The sequence below is a fragment of the Cynocephalus volans genome, chromosome 10 (assembly GCF_027409185.1).
Source record: "Cynocephalus volans isolate mCynVol1 chromosome 10, mCynVol1.pri, whole genome shotgun sequence".
NCBI lineage: Eukaryota > Metazoa > Chordata > Mammalia > Dermoptera > Cynocephalidae > Cynocephalus > Cynocephalus volans.
The window spans coordinates 16,101,420-16,119,965 of NC_084469.1; the positions used below are offsets into that span (position 1 = coordinate 16,101,420).

At 33.1% G+C, this 18,546-nt stretch overlaps 1 protein-coding gene across 6 annotated transcripts in view; it reads left to right on the top strand.

Annotated features, from left to right (window-relative positions):
• The window catches only part of RAD51C (RAD51 paralog C), a 46,975-nt gene that overhangs the window by 24,376 nt on the left and 4,053 nt on the right, over positions 1-18,546 (top strand). For 2 of the 6 annotated variants that reach the window (XM_063111783.1, XM_063111788.1), the window contains 4 exons: positions 1,111-1,177; positions 2,018-2,078; positions 7,275-7,338; positions 8,000-9,593. In XM_063111783.1, the coding sequence (XP_062967853.1) occupies positions 1,111-1,177; positions 2,018-2,078; positions 7,275-7,338; positions 8,000-8,146 (339 nt within the window). In that variant the 3' untranslated portion in view covers positions 8,147-9,593. Of the gene's footprint in view, positions 1-1,110; positions 1,178-2,017; positions 2,079-7,274; positions 7,339-7,999; positions 9,594-18,546 lie in introns of those variants that run through there. The other 4 variants (XM_063111785.1, XM_063111784.1, XM_063111786.1 and 1 more) reach the window with 4 other exon arrangements.

Sequence of the window (18,546 nt, forward strand, 5' to 3'; positions counted from 1 at the left end):
CCTTATGGAACTACTGATTTTTTTCAGAGGGAGGTACCTTTTGTTATTGCTTCTCAGAGAAGTTCTTTATCAATTTCATCTTGTAATAGTAAACATCTTTCTGGAGGGAAAATCTGTATAGGAAGAATATTTAAAATGACTGTTTCTGGAGATTTTTGGATGAAAAAGTGCCAGATAATCTGACTTGTGCTGTATTAAGTCTGCCTTAAACACTTTTGTTTTTCTTACTTTAAAATTACTGTCTTTCCAAACATGGAATCTTTGTTGTAGGCTGCTATTTAACAAGAGATTTAGGAATATTTTTAGCCTTGAGGATCATCTATGAGTAAAGCAACACACGTGGCTATTACTGGCAGACTAGCATAGTCATAATTTGGAGTCATTTGACCTGTTATTTTTTCCTAGTTCTTCTACGTTGTATTTTCTTTAAGATTTTAGATCTCTTTTCATAATTATTTGCCTCAGTTTCTTTTTTTTTTCCTGTAAAATCATTAATGGTAATACTGTATTTGTCTCTTCCCTAAAAATGTGAACAGTAAGGTATTTATTAAGTATTTTGTATTCTTTTGTATTTGGATATTCTAGTGGTGAAGAACAAAGACTCAATCTTTCTAAGCCTCTGATTTCTCGTGTGTAAAATTGCAGTAATAATAGCATCTTATTCATAGAGTAGTTGTGGAGATAAGATAATGAAGGTAAAGCACTTAGCATAGTTTCTGGCATGTATAAAGTACTCAATAAATGTTCATTACCACTACTGATATTGCTGCTATTGTTCTGGTTTGTGTTGGCTCATATAAAACTTGAATTTTAAAAGCAAAATTTTTCCAGTGCTCCCAGTTATGAGGTTTTTACTCTTTAGACCTTCATGTATTATTTGGCATATCTTATTCTTCCATTTTTACAATAAGAACTGCTCTATTCAGGTTTTCGGATAAGTATCCATTTTTATGGGTAAATTTTTAAAAATTCTATCAGAAAAATGTTCATTACTTAAATATGGCTTTCTTTAACAGTTAGAGTATATTCATAATACTAAAATCACAGGACTATTTACTTGATAGTTTGGGGAAGAGACTCACCTAATTTTCTCTCATTTTGTTTCTATAGGTAATTTTAACCAATCAGATGACAACAAAGATTGATAGAAATCAGGCCTTGTTGGTTCCTGCATTAGGTGGGTAATTAATCAGAAAAACACTTTAATTAAACAGGTTTTTTCTATCTCCTTCATTTGCTACTTGTTGAATACTGTAGGTTCTATGAAAGCAGCTATTATATGTGTCTTGTTCACTGATAAATCTTAGCACAAGCATAGTACCCCAAGATATTGACTGATCCTTTCAGTTATTTAACCAACATTAATTGAATATTTACTATCTGGCAACTGTTGTGTTAGATACCAGGGATATAAATATTCATAAGAAGATTCTTGCCCTCAGAAGGCTTATAGTCTTAGGCAGGAGGAATGACAAATCCATTTAAATACAAATCACACTACAGTGAATAGACTTAAGACTTTGTTCCTAATCTTAGTCATGGTTTTGTTAGAACACAATACTTCAAGATTGATTTCCACTAAAATCTTTAAGAATACTTTGTCACAATTTTTACTTTTCTTTTGGGAGTCAGAAATATGTTTTGTTTTTGTTTTTTTGGCAGCCAACCAGTACAGGGATTGAACCCTGGGACCTTGGTGTTATCAGCACCATACTCTAACCACTGAGAAAACTGGCCAGCCCCCTGGAAATATGTTAGTAGACCTAATGATATGGAAGGTTGACAGATATACTGACTCAAACTATAAAGATTTCTAAAAGGAAGTAAAAAATAGTGATTTGCAGTATTTGCCTAGATAGGTAAAAATCTATTAATCTCAGGAAGTTACTCAAGTCCCAGTTGTTTTGAAACCAAGTATACTCTTGTGTTAAATTAAGTAAGACTGTATTTGGTCAGAGGCATTCTGAGAAACCTAGTCAGTAAAGCAGTGTACAGTTATTATGTTCTTTTCTCTCAGGGGAAAGTTGGGGACATGCTGCTACAATACGGCTAATCTTTCATTGGGACGGAAAGCAAAGGTCAGTATAGAAACAAGGTAATAATTCTGAATATTGGGTTAATTACTTATCAGTTTCTAAAAGCAGTCCCATAGATAAGATTACAATGACTCATGAACTAACACTTTTGTTGTCTTGTCTGACATCACCTAGAGCAAATGTAGAAACATGTTGTTATACTGCATATTCAGCCACATAGGAAATTTTGGGGAATATTTAAATGGTGGGGTGCAGGTACCTGAAAGGAGTAGGTGGCTAAGGAATGCCACCTTCTAAAACTCTGAAATCATTTATTAGCCATGCAGAAGGAGGTGGGAACTCTTTGTTCCTATACAGGACTGAAAGAAGAATAAAATCAGGACCAAAGGAAAACTTTTGAGGTTAGCTTTAGGACTAATCTAGGTGAAAAACAGGATGGGTTTTCTTAGTTGCTTAATATATTTCTAGTATGAAATTCTATCTGTTATTTTTTTTTCTTTTGTATTTTCCTATCCTGCTTTTATTATCCAGTTACTTACCTGCCTTTCACAGGTATTGTCATTTAAAATAAAATTATGACAGCATGAAACCTCTGTATTTGTTCTTAAAGCTGCTAAGCAAGTGAACAATCAGCTTTCATTTTCTTTAAAATAGGCCATTGAAAGCTGTAAAGTCTTTTATTCTATACTTCTAGAAAAGTCAGATTTATGCCAGCCTCTCTGCTTTGTGATTAATTGGCCTAACCTAAAGAAATGTTCTAGTAAAGGGGAAGTTGAGACAGCATGTGAGCAAAGATGGAATAAAGGGTCACTTAAATACATATTGGGCCTAGTAAGTGATATTGTCTGTTTTTTATTCTTCATTTCTTTGTTTTATAAACTGAAAAAAATTATGCCTAACGAAGTTAGGTTTTTTTTTTTTTTTTTTTTTCGTCTTTTTCATGACCCGCACTCAGCCAGTGAGTGCACCGGCCAGTCCTATATAGGATCCGAACCCGTGGCGGGAGCGTCACTGCGCTCCCAGCGCCGCACTCTCCCGAGTGCGCCACGGGCTCGGCCCACGAAGTTAGGTTTTATTGACCCTAAGCTCACAGCAGAATAAATTAAACTTCTGCATACATCTTTTGCAACCGATTGTAGTTTATGTCTCCCTAAAAGATGGTATTTCAGGTAACTTTTATTTTCGTAATACATAGTGCTTTACAATTGAATATCTCCACCCCTCCAATTTTTTAAATAATTCTGTATACTGGATATACAAAAGGAATTCTTTTTCAGCAATGAACGTTTTTGTAAAGACTTGGCAAAGTTCTCCAACTGAGTCTTTTGAACATGTTGCTTTTAATTTCCTAGATTTAGGTTATTCTGTAAAGTGCTCCCACTGTTTAAATGTCTTAGGAATTCCCCCTGAGCTAGTATACAGTAGTAGTCTTCTTCAGACTATAATTAAATATTCACTAATAGAATCCATTTAAGAAATAAGAAAAGTAATAGGAGCAGAGCAAGATATTTCATCTTTTCATGAACTCATCAGGAAGAAAGTATGCCTTTGTCAAATTCTAGAAGTTAGCATTGGTTAAGTATCCACGAGGTCAGAAAATCATACTTTTTGAGAGTTAACCATTGTTTGAATTCAGCTTCTTACAAATCTTTCCCCCAAAATTAGAGAATGGTATAGAACACTACCTTGAATACAGATAGATTTTGAGATTTTACTGTTCTGTAAAATTTTTTCTGTATCTCATACTGTCATTTTAGTGAGTACTTGCTTGTGCTAGGTATTTTACTAGGCACTTGATATACAGCACTTCAAATAATCCTTTCAGTAACTCTGATTAATCTATACCTATTTCATTAAAAGTGAGAAAACTAAGACCTAGAAAATTAACTGACTAAATTAGTATAGCCACACTACTGTTTCTCCTTTATTGTGCAAAGCACTGTATATATAAGTATATATTATTTCATTTTATTTTCTAAATAATTCTATGAAATAGGTAGTATTATTCATATTCCATAGCTGACTCTATAATTCTTTCTAGAAGGTAATAATAGTATTGCATTGATTGCCAGCAAATCTGAATGTGTAGCTCTTATTCTCTTCTTTAAGCAACATCCTTTTTCTCTAAACTGTTTTTTCCCCCAGCCTATGGATATATGATAAGTAATGTGCATACTTTATTATAATCAGAATAAGTTGACCTCATTTAATAGAATTAAAATAGTTTTGTTTTTCATTGTTTGAAACCAGATATCTTTAAATTATTAAAGTTGCATGAAGTCTTGTATGTTTTTTAAAATCTTGAAAGGATGGAAATAGAAATTCATACTGTGGGGAAAATAGTTATAAAAGTGAACACTTTCCATTTGAGAAGAAAAACTAAAAACCTTGAATAACAAAATGTATATTGGCAGTTAAATTTAGGTGTACCATCTCATGCCCCAACCCCCATCCTTCAGCAGAAGCACCTGATTTTTACCCTTTGACTAATGATGGAAATAACATTCCAACAATTATTAAAAGAATTCTTTTCATACCAGTTAGCCACCAAAAAAAAAAAAAAAAAAGGTGCTGTTGTCTGTGGCCTTATATTATGTGGATTTTCCTCCAATTTGCATATTCATGAGAATGTGAGGCCAAGATTGTTCAGAATTACACTACTCTTTGCCAAGAAGATCTGGTGGTAAAGTGGAGTAATATATCAACACCCCCACACAGTGTTTCATATGTGTGCTCAGCTTTAGAGCACAAATTGTGCTTCTGTCTTGTTTCTTCCTGACCCGAACTATGTAGTTCAGCCATATGTTAAGCTTCATCTCAGCTGAGGCCATGAGCCAAGTGATTATTTGGTTTAGTTTCTGGTCAGAAAGATCTCTTGAGATGCAGACATGACATAAAAATTTCATTTTTACCTAGAAATTTGAGGAAGATTTTCAGCCTGATAAGTTAATGTCCCTTTGACTTTAGGATTCTAGATAAACATGTAAATGCTTCTTAAAAGCTTATTACTTTTTAATAATTTCCTCAGAAAAGTCAGATGCACAGGATACCTTTTTGGAAATATTGGTGATATGAGGTGATTTAGATGCTAATTTTTCAGAAGGTTAGCTACCTTTTGTTTTATTGAATCAAAAAGTGATTTTCTAATAAGGGAGCTTAAAATACACTTTGCCTCTATTTTTCTGTTATATTTTTGCATTAAAGATAAGAGTATCAACCCTAAAGCATTGTAAAAAATTTATAATTCCACTTAACACAGCTATTCTTATGTTACAAATTACTTAGCAGTTATTTTATTTATGTGTAGAGTATATGACATTTTGGATTCTGCTGTTTTCATCCTGAAAGTACAAACCTGGAACAGAATGGCCTCTGATTGCTTTTCTCTTGAATTGTGCCTGAGGAGAGGGGCAATTTCAAATTAATAGAGTAACAAATGGTAACCAAAATGTCCTTTTTGAATTGCCTTTGAAAACAAATCAACATATTGTGTGCAAATAAATGGCCCTAATAGCCCTAAGTAAGGGTCTGTGGTTTTTTTCTCTAAGTTAGAATGTGCATTTTGTGTAGTTACATAAGTTTTGTTGCTGTTGTTGGGTTTTGGCAGCTGGCTGGTACGGGATATATCAGTTTTTTTTAATTGTGGCAAACTATATATAACATAAATTCACCATTTTGATCTTTTTTTTTTTTTTTTTTTTTTTTTTTTTGGTGGCTGGCTGGCTGGTACAGGGATCCAAACTCATGACTGTGGTGTTATAAGGCTGTGCTCTAACCAACTGTGCTAACTAGCCAGCCCCATTTTAATAATTTTTAAGTGTACAATTCACTAGCATTAAGTACATTCAAATTGTTGCGCAAATATCACTATCCATTTCCAGAACTTTTTCATCTTCCTGTACTGAAACTTTGTATCTATTAAACACTACCCATTTTCCTTTTCCTCTGGCCCCTGGCAATCACCATTCTGCCTTCTGTCTCTATGAATTTGAGTATCATATAATTGGATTCATATAATACTAGAGGTCTTCAAAAAATTCATGGGGGCCGAGCCCGTGGCGCACTCGGGAGAGTGCGGCGCTGGGAGCGCGGCGACGCTCTGCCGCGGGTTGGGATCCTATATAGGAATGACCGGTGCACTCACTGGCTGAGTGCCGGTCACAAAAAAGACAAAAAAAAAAAAAAAAATTCATGGAAAGATTTCTATTTTAATTCAATTTTTCCATAAACTTTTTGAAGTACCCTCTATTTGTCCTATTGTGACTGGTTTGTTTCACTTAGCATAATGTCTTCAGGGTTCACGTATGTTGTAGCATGTATCAGAATTTCCTTCCTTTTTAAGTCTGAATAATATTCCATTGTACACCACGTTTTGTTTATTTATCTGTTGATGGACACTTGGATTGCTTCTACCTTTTGGCTACTGCGAGTAAGTTATATCAGTTTTAAAGTAATTTTAAAAGGCATTTGAAAGGTTTTGCTTATATTTGTTGCTGTTAGAGTATTTGAATATAGTCAATAAGAGGTTAGAATTTTATTTCTTAACTACTTTCAGCTTTCAGTTTTATATTATTTACTTTGTATAATGCATAATAAAATCCCACTTAGACCTTGTTCTGTCATTACAGTGATTTTTTTGGGATACAATCAGTTTAAAACAATATGTCTTCCTAGCTTATTTGTATTCCTCATTTATATTCCAAGAAATTGCCATAATACTTCTGTAATAACACACAAAAAATACACAATGATTGCAGAGTTTGGAAGATGTAGATAAACAATCTTTACCTTGTAATAATAACTATTAACTTTTTGTAGTCTTCTAGTGATTTTTCTATATATGTGTATATAATACTCATAAATTTGGGATTATACAGTATAACTTTTATTTAGTATACTATTAATACTTTTCTATCTCATGTTTTTCCAGCTTTTGTTTTTAGCATAAGTAGTATCAACATATATAAAATAATTTATTTGAATTATTGGACTTTTAGATTGCTTTAAAATTCCACTTATTTAAACAACTCTGTTATTATGTGTATACTGTAATTATTACATGCATACATATAGTTGTTGTTTGAGGGAAGTATTTTTTATATTTCTTTCCTTTCTGTGCCCTTATAGAACAAAATAATAGACTTATGGTAAAAAATGATAAATTTAAATTATGAACTCAGTCATCTGAACTAATTAATTAAGATCATGTGTTTATGTATATTTATTTTTCCCTCTAAGCAGATTGGCAACATTGTACAAATCACCAAGCCAGAAGGAATCCACGGTACCTTTTCAAATCACAGTCAGTATTATTTGAGTAAAGTGGGATTTTGGTGTTAGTGGGCAGTAATCATTTTGAAGAAAGCATTTACAAATTGTTTCTGTTAACTTCTGTGGGCAGCAAGCGTATTTGAGGACAGCTTTTGATGCTTAGAACATTGTCCCCAAAATATACAGAATACTGTAGTCACAATTGGACTGAAACTTATTTTTAAGAACAGAGGAAATACTTATTTTTGGGTAGTGTATTCCATGCCATATGTAATGTCAAGATAGTAAAGATTTTTAAAGTGAAAGTTTTTGAAGATTTTCAGAAAAGAGAAAATACCAACATTACTTATTTTGGTCTGTAGATATTATAGATCTATTGTGACCACCAAATATAGCCCACTTTCAAATGTTAATTTTCTGTGAATTTACATCATAGAACATACATTTTTGGCTGAAATATGCATATTTATAAGTAGTATTCAGCCAAGTATATTCTTGGCATATCATTTTTATAAGGACAAAAACAGAAATCAAAAGAGAGTCTGAAACTGAATTATCCACTCAGTCTTTGCACTGCCCAGATGCACTTGAAATAGACTAGTTGGAAAACTTTAGAGTATTTAATTGTGAAAATAAATTTGTAAAGTACCTAACAATTAGTACATGTTACTTCTTCTTACCTCTTCCAACAGATCTACCATATTTGGTTTTTTTTTTTTTTTTTCATCTTGCAGCCTCAGGGATTTAGAGATGCTTTTGTTGCTACTGCATGTTCATTCCAAACAGAAGGTCCATTGAAGTCCCAGAAACGGTCACGAGAACCAGAGGAAGAGCAATAACCCAAAAACTAATCTTAAAGTATACAAATGTATTGGTGCTATGAAATTCATTGTGCACAAGTAGTAGAATCATTACCTTAAAATATAAACACACACTATGGCATGAATGAATCAGGATTATATGAAGTGATTGGAAAAAATAATTAAGGAATATAATTCTCTGAAAAAGTTTTTCTAAAGCAGTGTTCTATAATTATATTTTGCCATGTTTTCATTTTCAGGAATATTGACTAGAGATGATGTAGGTATTGTTTCATAAATGTAGAAAGCTGATTTCCTGTGGCCAGTCTGAATTTATCATTCAGACTGTTTTTCTCTCTTTCTTTCCAAATCTCATAGAAAATCCTAGGAAGAAAAGATTTTTTCATATTCTTACCATGTTTTCCTCTTTAAATATAGCTTTGATAATTCTTAAAAATGACCTGTTTTTGTTATTATAAGAGGTAGTTAGCACCATGAGTCGGTCTGTCACTTTTATGGGTAAGATACAAACTTTAGATGACCACACTGATATTAATGACCTCCACCCTAAACTCTAAGCCATTTGTTTAATTTTTCATGTTATATTTTATAATGTAAAAGGGAGGACTTTGGAGCTATTACCTCATCTAGAAATTGTTTGGAACATATATCTTCCAGAATAGATTGATAAGCTCACAATTATTTATGTCTACATTTTTGAGACATGGTGTGATCTATTCTAGAATTCTAGGTGTATTGACATTTTCCTTTGAATAATTTTAATCCTGCTTAAGTAAATTAAAAAGTTTGGATTCTTGAGTGGTTTCAATATCATCTAAAAATGCTTTGGCACCTAGTTCTTCTTAGTACTTCTCAATTCATTCACAGAATTTACTTTGGCTCCCTGTGGGGGAGAAATTTATTTAAATAATTGAATATTATATACCATGACTATTTTCCAAATTAAAAGACATGATATTTCCTGTCCAAGAATAAACACTAAATTTATAAAATTTATTCAGTGTAATGATTCTGCAGTTGGTTATGCAGAGAATAGCCATAGTTTATCAGGACCTCTTTGAGAGAGAAAGCAGAGACTGCTAACAATTACACCAGGATAGTGGACATAAACTGGGGCTGTCCCAGGGAAATCAAGGATATAGTCATCCTAATTATATAAAACTAATTTCAAATGACTACTTTGACGTAGGATGACTGATTGTAACTGTCTTACTTTTGAGAGCTATAAAGTATATATATTTTTATTACACTTGATGCAGTCATTAAGACAAATTGCCCATCATTTTATATTCCATCAGCTGAAATCATCAAATCAAGAATAAGGGTGTTGTAAGTTATAAATATCAGTGCTACCAAGCATCAGATAATGTAGGACCTCTTTTTATAAAGTATCATACTGTACTTTTGGGACATAATCATTTATAGATGATTATGGGTAGAATGCTGAATATAGACAAAGTTTTTGTTAGCAACTTTAAATAAAATATCAGAGCTTTTCAAAGTTGTTGCTATTGCTAAAAATATTTTTTTCTAGTCTTAAAATAATATACATTTACTGTACATCTTAGTCTTCTCAGGCTGCCATTACAAAATACAACAGACTGGGTGGCTTAAATAACAGAAATTTATTTTCTCACAGTTCAGGAGTCTGGAAGCCTGATATCAGGGTGCTAGCATGGTCGATTTATGGTGAGGGCTTTCATCCTAGCTTGCAGACAGCCACCTTCTTTCCTCAGTAAATGTGCATGGAGACCACCAGTCTTACTGGATTAGGACCCCATGTCTCATTAACCCTAATTATCTTCTAAAAGCCCTATCTCCAAATATAGTCACACTTGGGGTTAGGGATTCAACATATGAATTTTGGGGGGTCACAATTCAGTCTATAGCACCATAGGAAACTTAAAAATCCATTTTTATATGTATATATCATTTTAAAATTATATTATTTTGTAACGTGCTTTTCAGAAATCCTAGTATATCCTCATGTGATCCATGTAATTAAATTTTTCTATGACACTTTGATAGTTGTACATAATTTTAAAATTTCTTTCTGGAATTTCTATATTTTTAGTGTTATAGACAATGCTTATAATAAACACATGTTTCATTTTAAGGAAATTAAAATAATGATTTGTATTAGTTTCCTATTGCTGCTGTAATAAATTACCACAGATTTAGTGGCTTAAAAGAACATAGAGGGGCTGGCTGGTTGGCTCATGTGGTTAGAACAAAGCCTTGTGACATCAAGATCAAGGGTTCGAATTCCTGTACCAGCTAGCCGCCAAAAAAAACCCCCAAAAAACCTCACATTTGTTTTCTTACAGTTCTGGAGTCTGAAATCAGTTTCACTGAGCCAAAATCAAAGTGTCAGCAGGCTTGCGTTCCTTTTGGAGGGTATAGGGGAAAATCCAATTTATTGCTTTTTAGCTTCTAGAGGCCACAAGCATTTCTTGGCTCAGCCTCATCAAAGCCAGCAGTATAGAATCTTCCAGTCTCTCCTTGTTTTTCTCTGCTTCCATTGTCACATGGCCTTTTTCTCACTCTGACTCCTCCTGCCTTCCTCTTATAAGGACACTTGTGACTACATTTAGGGCCCACTCACATTCTCCAGGATAATCTCCCCATCTCATGATCCTTAATTTAATCACACTTAAAAAGTCCCATTTGGCATGTAAGGTAACATTCATAAATTCTGGAGATTAGGTTGTAAACATATTTGAGGAGCCATTATTCAGGCTCCCAAATCGTGTGGTAGCATGATTCAAGAAATAATGATCTTTAGGTGATTACTGTGCACATTAAAGTTTGAAAAGCACTGCAACAGACTTGTGTTATTTTTAAACTGCATTCATAGATGATCATTTCTATTTATAAAATTGTGAAGAAAGAACAGTTCTGTAGCTTTTGAAAGCCTTATTTTTCAAAGATTATTGTTCCTTACTCATTTGTAAGGTACATGTACATATATACTTTTTCCCCCTTAGTATTTTCTGTTACTTGGTTTTAACTCATGATGTGATAGTACACTTATCCACTATTTATATGGGCTTACTACCTAATGCCATACCAGTAAATTGGTTAAAGTATCACTCACCTCCTGGCAGACTAGTAATTGTGTCCAGCTTTCATCTTGTGGTTAGACAGTATGGTAAATCCAAAAGATGTATATTGCTATTTACTCCTGTTCATGCCATTGCTATGATCAACCTTTCTGGTAATTCATTTACACACACAAATATATTTGCATGCACACACACACACAAACATTTATTTCCATTGTTTTTTATGTCACTTTCATGTTTTTCCATGCCTTGGCTGCAGTTGGTACAACACAGGCCATTAATATAGTCTACTTTAAAAATTACTCATTCTGGGAAGAACAAACATACTAGCAATTCAGAATTTGTCCTGCTTTGAGAAACCTTTTCTGCTCTGATGCAATTGGAAAATCAGTTTAATTCCAAGTAAGTTATTAAAAGCATAAAATATAACAAAGTATAGTTAAGAGCTCAGATAACCTAATTCAGGATTTTGTTTTTGTTTATTTCTAAGATAAAGCCTTAATATTCCAAGTGCAATTATTACAGATCTTTATTGCTAGGGGAAGCCTTAGAGATCATCCCACTGATATCTAACTGATCATAAATCTCTACTTTTTCAAAGGTGCAGATTTTGTGTGTGTGTGCGCTAATTCTTGGTTTTATAAGCATTCTTTATTGGAATTGTATTTTTTCTCAGTGTACTATGACTTTTAGCTTCTATTTTGGGGATATATAAGTTAAGATATACTTATGTAGTGCTTTCGTATTTATGGAACATTTTACATCTTTTCATTTGATCCTCCCACCAATTCTGTAACGTAGATGTGATAGGCGAGCCTGTCTGTTTTTCTTCCTTTCATCTGTCTATCTAAGGGCTAACACACATTTGACTACTACTTGTTAAATGAATAAATATTCCAAATAAGATTTAGAATAAATTATGTTTTTAAAATGGTCAGATAAAAATACCATTTGGTCATGCATATAGAATGTTGTTTCTGAGCACTTTTATTATTACAAGGTAAATTATATGATAGATTTTTGGGGTTATTTTTACTTTTTTTACTGTGGTGAAATAGCTATAACAAAATTTGCCATTTTAACCATTTGTAAGTGTTTAATTAAGTGGCAATTATTATATTCACAGTGTTCTGCAGCCATCACCACTATTTCTAAAACTTTTCATCATCCAAAACAGGAATTCTGTACCCATTAAGCATCCATTCCCGATTCTCCCCTCCCCCCAGCTCCTGGTAACTTCTACTTTGTTTCTACATATTTGCCTTTTGGAGATATTTCATATAAGTGGAATAATACAATATTAACCTTTTGTGTCTGGATTATTTCACTTAGCATGATGTTTTTAAGGTTCATCCATATTATAGCATGTATAAGAACTTTATCCCTTTTTATAGCTGAATAATATTCCGTTATATGTATATGCTACATTTTGTTCATTCATCTGTTGATGGACATTTGGTTTCTTTCTTCTTGGGGAGCTATTTGTAATAGTGTTTTAATGGTTTATAAATTTATGTAAGTAACACTCTCTGTGTCTTGAACCTTTTATGGACTTTTATTATCAAGTTTGAGGCAGTTGATTTGTCTTTGGAGCATTTACAAGTTTGTTTGGTTTTTTTGGATTTTTATTTTTTTATTTTTTATTTTTTTGTGGCTGGCTGGTATGGGGATCCAAACTCTTGGATATAACACTATAACCAAGTGAGCTAACCAGCCAGCATAACTTAAATTTTAACCCTAATGGATTTATTTTCATTTCATAGATTAATTGTTTTTATTTTCTCTCTAATTGCTGTATTTTATTTTTCTTGTTAATAATGTTCTTACTAAAATGTTTTATTAGTGATAAAATTATAGTATAATGTGGTAGAAAGAACATAGAACTAGAGTTAGAAGACCTGCATTCTAATGTCAGCTGAGACATTAGGAGGCCATGTCAGTTTTGGCACCTTCATTTTCTCATGTCTTTACCTTATTTACAAAACAAGATAGGACTAAATGATTGCTAAATTCGTTCAAATTTTGTGGTTTCTGCTTTTGCAGAGGCATCATTAAATATTTACTTTAAATGATCAATACTGGAAACATGGAAAAAGAGTGACATACATTTTTTTAAAAATCAGTAACACTAGGGTTTCTTTTGCAATATATTTCAGTTTTGAGACACAATGTTGAAATGTTCTGTTGTTGCTTTAAAAAAAGACACTGAGTTGCAGAAGAGATGCTGGCTGTTCATAATATATATTTTTAGTTAACATCAGTGCCTAAATTTACTGTTACTGTTAAAATTTACAGAACACTTTGCTCCCTCAGAACTGATTTTGGCATAAAATATGTTGACAAGATTTCATTTTTGACCGCAGTATATTCCTTTGCTTGTTTTTGGTTTTAGTTCACCATTGACATAGGTTTCTTTTTGTTTCAACTACCCATTTGACTACCGTATGCGTAGTCAGATGTGTTTTTAAACACCATTACTCTTGACAGTGATTTTATGTGTAGCTTATTTTATGAGAATGTAAAAGATGGGCATACAAGGGCTTGAGAACTCATGGAAATTAAGCCCTATCTACTTTCAAAACAAAAAATTAACACAAGATAAAAGACAAAAGCCAAGTAGCAAAGTAAAGAGAATTTCTATGAAGTCATATAAACCAAGGCAAAGAGAAAAACGTAATTGGTTACATGACTCTCTTGGTCTAATGATAGTAAATATACTAGTTCAAGAGAAAAAAATGTTTTCTGGTCTTTGTTTTTAATTTGTTTTTTAACTAATTTTTTTTTTACTACGTAATGTTTGTACAGGATTTAAAGTTTATTTTAAAAGGACAGGATTTAAAATGCAATGAAAAGTAGTCTTCTTTTGTCCCCTGTCCCTTAGTCACTTAGTTTTTTAGGAGGCAACCATCATTACCCATTTCTTGTATGACTTTCCAGAGCTACTCCATGTGTCTAAAATATAAATATACTTTTTTCAACACCGAAATCTTAAATAATGTCTTATTTTTGTTTCAGTACAAGTAAAATTTTCTTAATTAAAAAATTGCTGTGTGGCATTCCATTGAATGAATACACTGTAGTTTTATCACTTTTTTTTTTTTTAATTTGATCAGTAAGGGGATCTTAACCCTTAACTTGGTGTTATCAGTACCATGCTCTCCCATGTAAGCTAACCGGCATCCCTATATAGGGATCCGAACACGTGGCCTTGGTGTTATCAGCACCACACTCTCCCAAGCGAGCCTCAGGCTAGTTTTATCACTTTTATTGATGGGTACCTAGGTTAATTCAATATTTTATGATGATATAAGGAATTATCAAAATGTATATTCACTTGAAATTTTGATAGATGTTGCCAAATTATCCTCCAGAGAGACTACCAGTTTACACCTCTACCAATCATGTTTGAGTGGCTTTTTTACTCTTGACAACACAGTATTTTATCTTTTTTGCCAATTTGATAAGATTTTTTAAATGACATCTTATAGTGTGATTTTACATTTTTCTTGGTTGTCTTAGACTATCTCAGCTTGATGCCATTAAATATTGGAATAATAATGAACTCTTAGCGGATTCCATGTGTACCAATTGTATTTCCCAGGTTACAGCCAAATCAATGAAAATGTTTGGTCTCCTTGGAATAAATAGCTCTCACTGTAAATTTATATGTTGTCAGTGTGATTTTCATACATTGGCGTCTTGTTAGATTTGTTAGTACTGTATTAGTTAATAATACCTCCATGTAATTAAAATTGGAACTCACATTTCTGAGCCTCCAAGTTCAAGTTGCTGAACTTTGTCATAAATTCATGAAGGTAAATGTCATTATGGAAGTTTAAAACAAATTCTTTGACAATTCTCGTATCAGGAGGTGGGTTTTATTATGTCTCCTTTTCTTGAATCTAAAATGGGCTATTACTGCTTTGACCAATAGAGTGTCATAAAAGTAACGCTATTGGTTAATGAGACTGTCATAAAAGTCTATGTACCTTCTGTCTTATTCACTGAACACTCACTTTTGAAGCCCTAAGCCACCATGTAAGAAATCTGACTACCCTAAGGCCATTATGTTGCAGATGTTATGTGTAGGCATTACAGTTGACAGCTCCAGTTGAGATCCCAGTCAGCCCCCAGCATCAACTGCCAGTTTGGAAACACAATCAAATTAATATATTGAAAAATATTTACATACTAGTCATTTTTCCACTCAATTTTTAAAACTATAAATGAAAAAAGTATAATGTAAGTTATCTTGTATATTTAGCCCTGTTGAGCTTTCAGATAATCGATCCCCAACTGCTACAAGTATCTGACTACAACCTGAGACCTGCAAGTAAGAACCACTTAGCTGAGCCCAGTCAACCCACAGAGCTGTGAGATATAGTAAATGGTTTTTGTTCTAGACACTTATTTGGGGAGTAGTTTGTTTTGCAGCAATAGATAACTGGAACAGTCACTTGAGAGCCTCTCTGGGTATGTTGCCAGCCCTTCCCAAGTTGTCTTTAGGTGCCTTCCAGAATTTCACATCTTCCTGTCTGGTGTCTTTCAGCTTTTGTTCATCTTCATACCTACTGACACAGTTCTTTTCTGTACTCTCACTGTCTCCTACTGACCAACTAATTCCAGCCTTCAATCTCTCTAATTCATCCTGCATTCATCTGAAGGAGTGTTTGCATATTAAATTTTCTTAAAACACAGTTTTCATCATGTTTCTTTTCAATTCTATGTTTTTGCCAGTTCTTGGAACAAAAAATTCCAATTCCATCTCCCAGTACAGCCTAGATCTAATCTTGAACTTTTTTCCCGTAAGCTTTATACCTTAAAGATTCATGATTTTTTTTTTTTAAAGCTCACTAAGGAGTTCTTTACTCAGTGTAGGAATTTAGAGAACACAAAGTTGCAGAGAGAGAAGCAAATATTTTTGAATGTGATATGAGTAACTATGATCAAAGGAGTGACTCCCACTTCCATTGATTGACATATTTTTACTTTAGGAGAAACTGCATCTAATTTTGTTCAAGATTCAGCTTTTTTGAATATGGCTTTGTAAATGTCCTTATAATTGCTATGGAATACATAGAAGGCTCTCGTTTCCACATGTCAATATAAGTAGTGTATGGAATCAATGATGGGTGTTCTGTTACGTATGCTATATGAGCCAGCAGTAAGTTCACATCCAGGAGAGCTCCTCACTGCAGATGATTTTTTCTCCTGGCTGGTGTCATTATTTTGTCTTCCACAGTGTACTCTATAGATTCTGCAATGCTGGTAGATGTCAGTGAAGTGGGGCCTCCAGTCATGCACCCACATGCACTCTGTGGCAATGACACCCACGTTGAGCATGGTGAAGAGTCATGAAATTATTGACATGTTTGCAGAGATACAAAATTTTAGAATTTTATGTGACAATTCTAAAGGATATTTGAGAAATTATTTTATGTGTGAAGGACCCAAGTGTATTTTGCGTACATATTTCAATTTGTGCAAATAACTGCAATGTATTGTACTGATATTTAGGTATATAAAGGTTCATCAAATCTTAATCCTCAGCTTGCAGAATTACTGGAAACTGTGTGTGCTATATTGATGCCAGATATGTCATTTATAGATCACTCTTTCATAAGGCAGCAAACTACTTTATATGCCCAGATCATTTCCTTTCTGGAAAGGATGCATTGTATCAGCATGGTTACTATGTGTGGTAATTGATAATGTCTGTGCCACATGGCTTACTTCTACCCTTGTCCAACACAGCTATTCTACCACCTATGACTACCATATGTTACAGCACTCTAGGTTAATGGAATCATTTCAATCTTCCCTTCTAGTTGCAAATGTCACTGTGGCTCAATTCCATCAGCTCAACTAAGAATAAAGTTTTCAGCAGTATCTAAGCATAGAAGACACCTTTGTGAAGAGTTTTCTTATTTAACTGCCTGTCTCATTTCATTTAAAACAGGTTTTTTCGATAAATGCTCCAGAGTGAGGAATGGGCATATGCTAACTAGAATATTTTATGATCAGTATCACTGAATATATAAAGGTAATTAAAAATTAGATGATAATAAAGGTAAATTTTTACTACCATAAAGCACTTTTTGTTTTTTGTAAAGCAAAATGTTGAAGTGGATTTTTTTAATAGAGTCAGTTCATTTTAGAAGAATCATCATTATAGAATGAATATACCACATGTTAGCCATTTATAGTAGCATCATCAAATTACCATCAAGCCCTGATCTCTTCCTTTCATAAGCATGTTATAAGTTCAAAAATAGGCTGGCTGGTTAGTTCAGTTGGTTAGAGCACAGCCTTATAACACCAAGTTCACAAATTCGGATCCCTGTACTGGCTTAGCTGCCAAAAAAAGGGGGGGGGCTCAAAAATAATTTTGGTTTCTCAAAGAATTATGGTAGATAAAAAGAAAGATTGCATCCTATAACACTGAGATCACAGGTTTGGATCCCTGTACTGGCCAGCCACCAAAAAAAAAGATTGCTACTGTTAATGGTCAAAACATTAAGAAAAATGGTTAGAACCCATTTGGGAGACTTCTTTGCTTTTAGAAACTGGTGAAATGTAGTGCATGTAGGCCTGTTATTATCTGATGTGAATTTTAATTTTGACAGCTTTGGACTATTGCTGCGATATGACCATATGAATCAGTAAGAGAAAAGGGATAAAAAATTATAGCAGTAATATTTTTGGTAGAAAATAGAAGTGATTTTTATTTTATTTATTTTTTGGCAGCTGTCTGGTATGGGGATCTGAACCTTGACCCTGGTGTATAACACTGTGTTCTAACCAACCGAGCTGACTGGCCAGCCTCTAATTTTTTACTTACATTATTGATCTGGGATATAGATGAAAAGGAAATTCCTATTTGAAATATACTCAGTGTTTTCAGTTGTCAGGTATTCTGTTGCTCCCTTTTAGTCAATTTGACAGCACAGTCAAAACTATTTACATATTAGTTATCCTTCCATTCAATCTTTAAATATAAATTGAAAAATAAACATTTTTATATTTGTAACTTAACGTTCATCATTAGGCCTAGCCTTAAACATTTATATAGGCATTGGTTTGTAGGCCACTGGATATGAGCTTTAGATACTTTATTATTACACTTTGTCAAAAATATAAAATGTCAATATTTTATGTAAACATAAAGTATGTTTTACTATTTGCAATAAGGCATTTGTTTCAAATCAATAACTTTTCTACAATTAGCCATATCAAAATAGAGGTTTTTTGGAAATGGTATTTCTATTTTTGCCTAAAAACAGATAAAACATACTTTAGAATAGACAATATTAGAGACTTGCATAACTTAGCTAATATTAACTGGAGATAAAA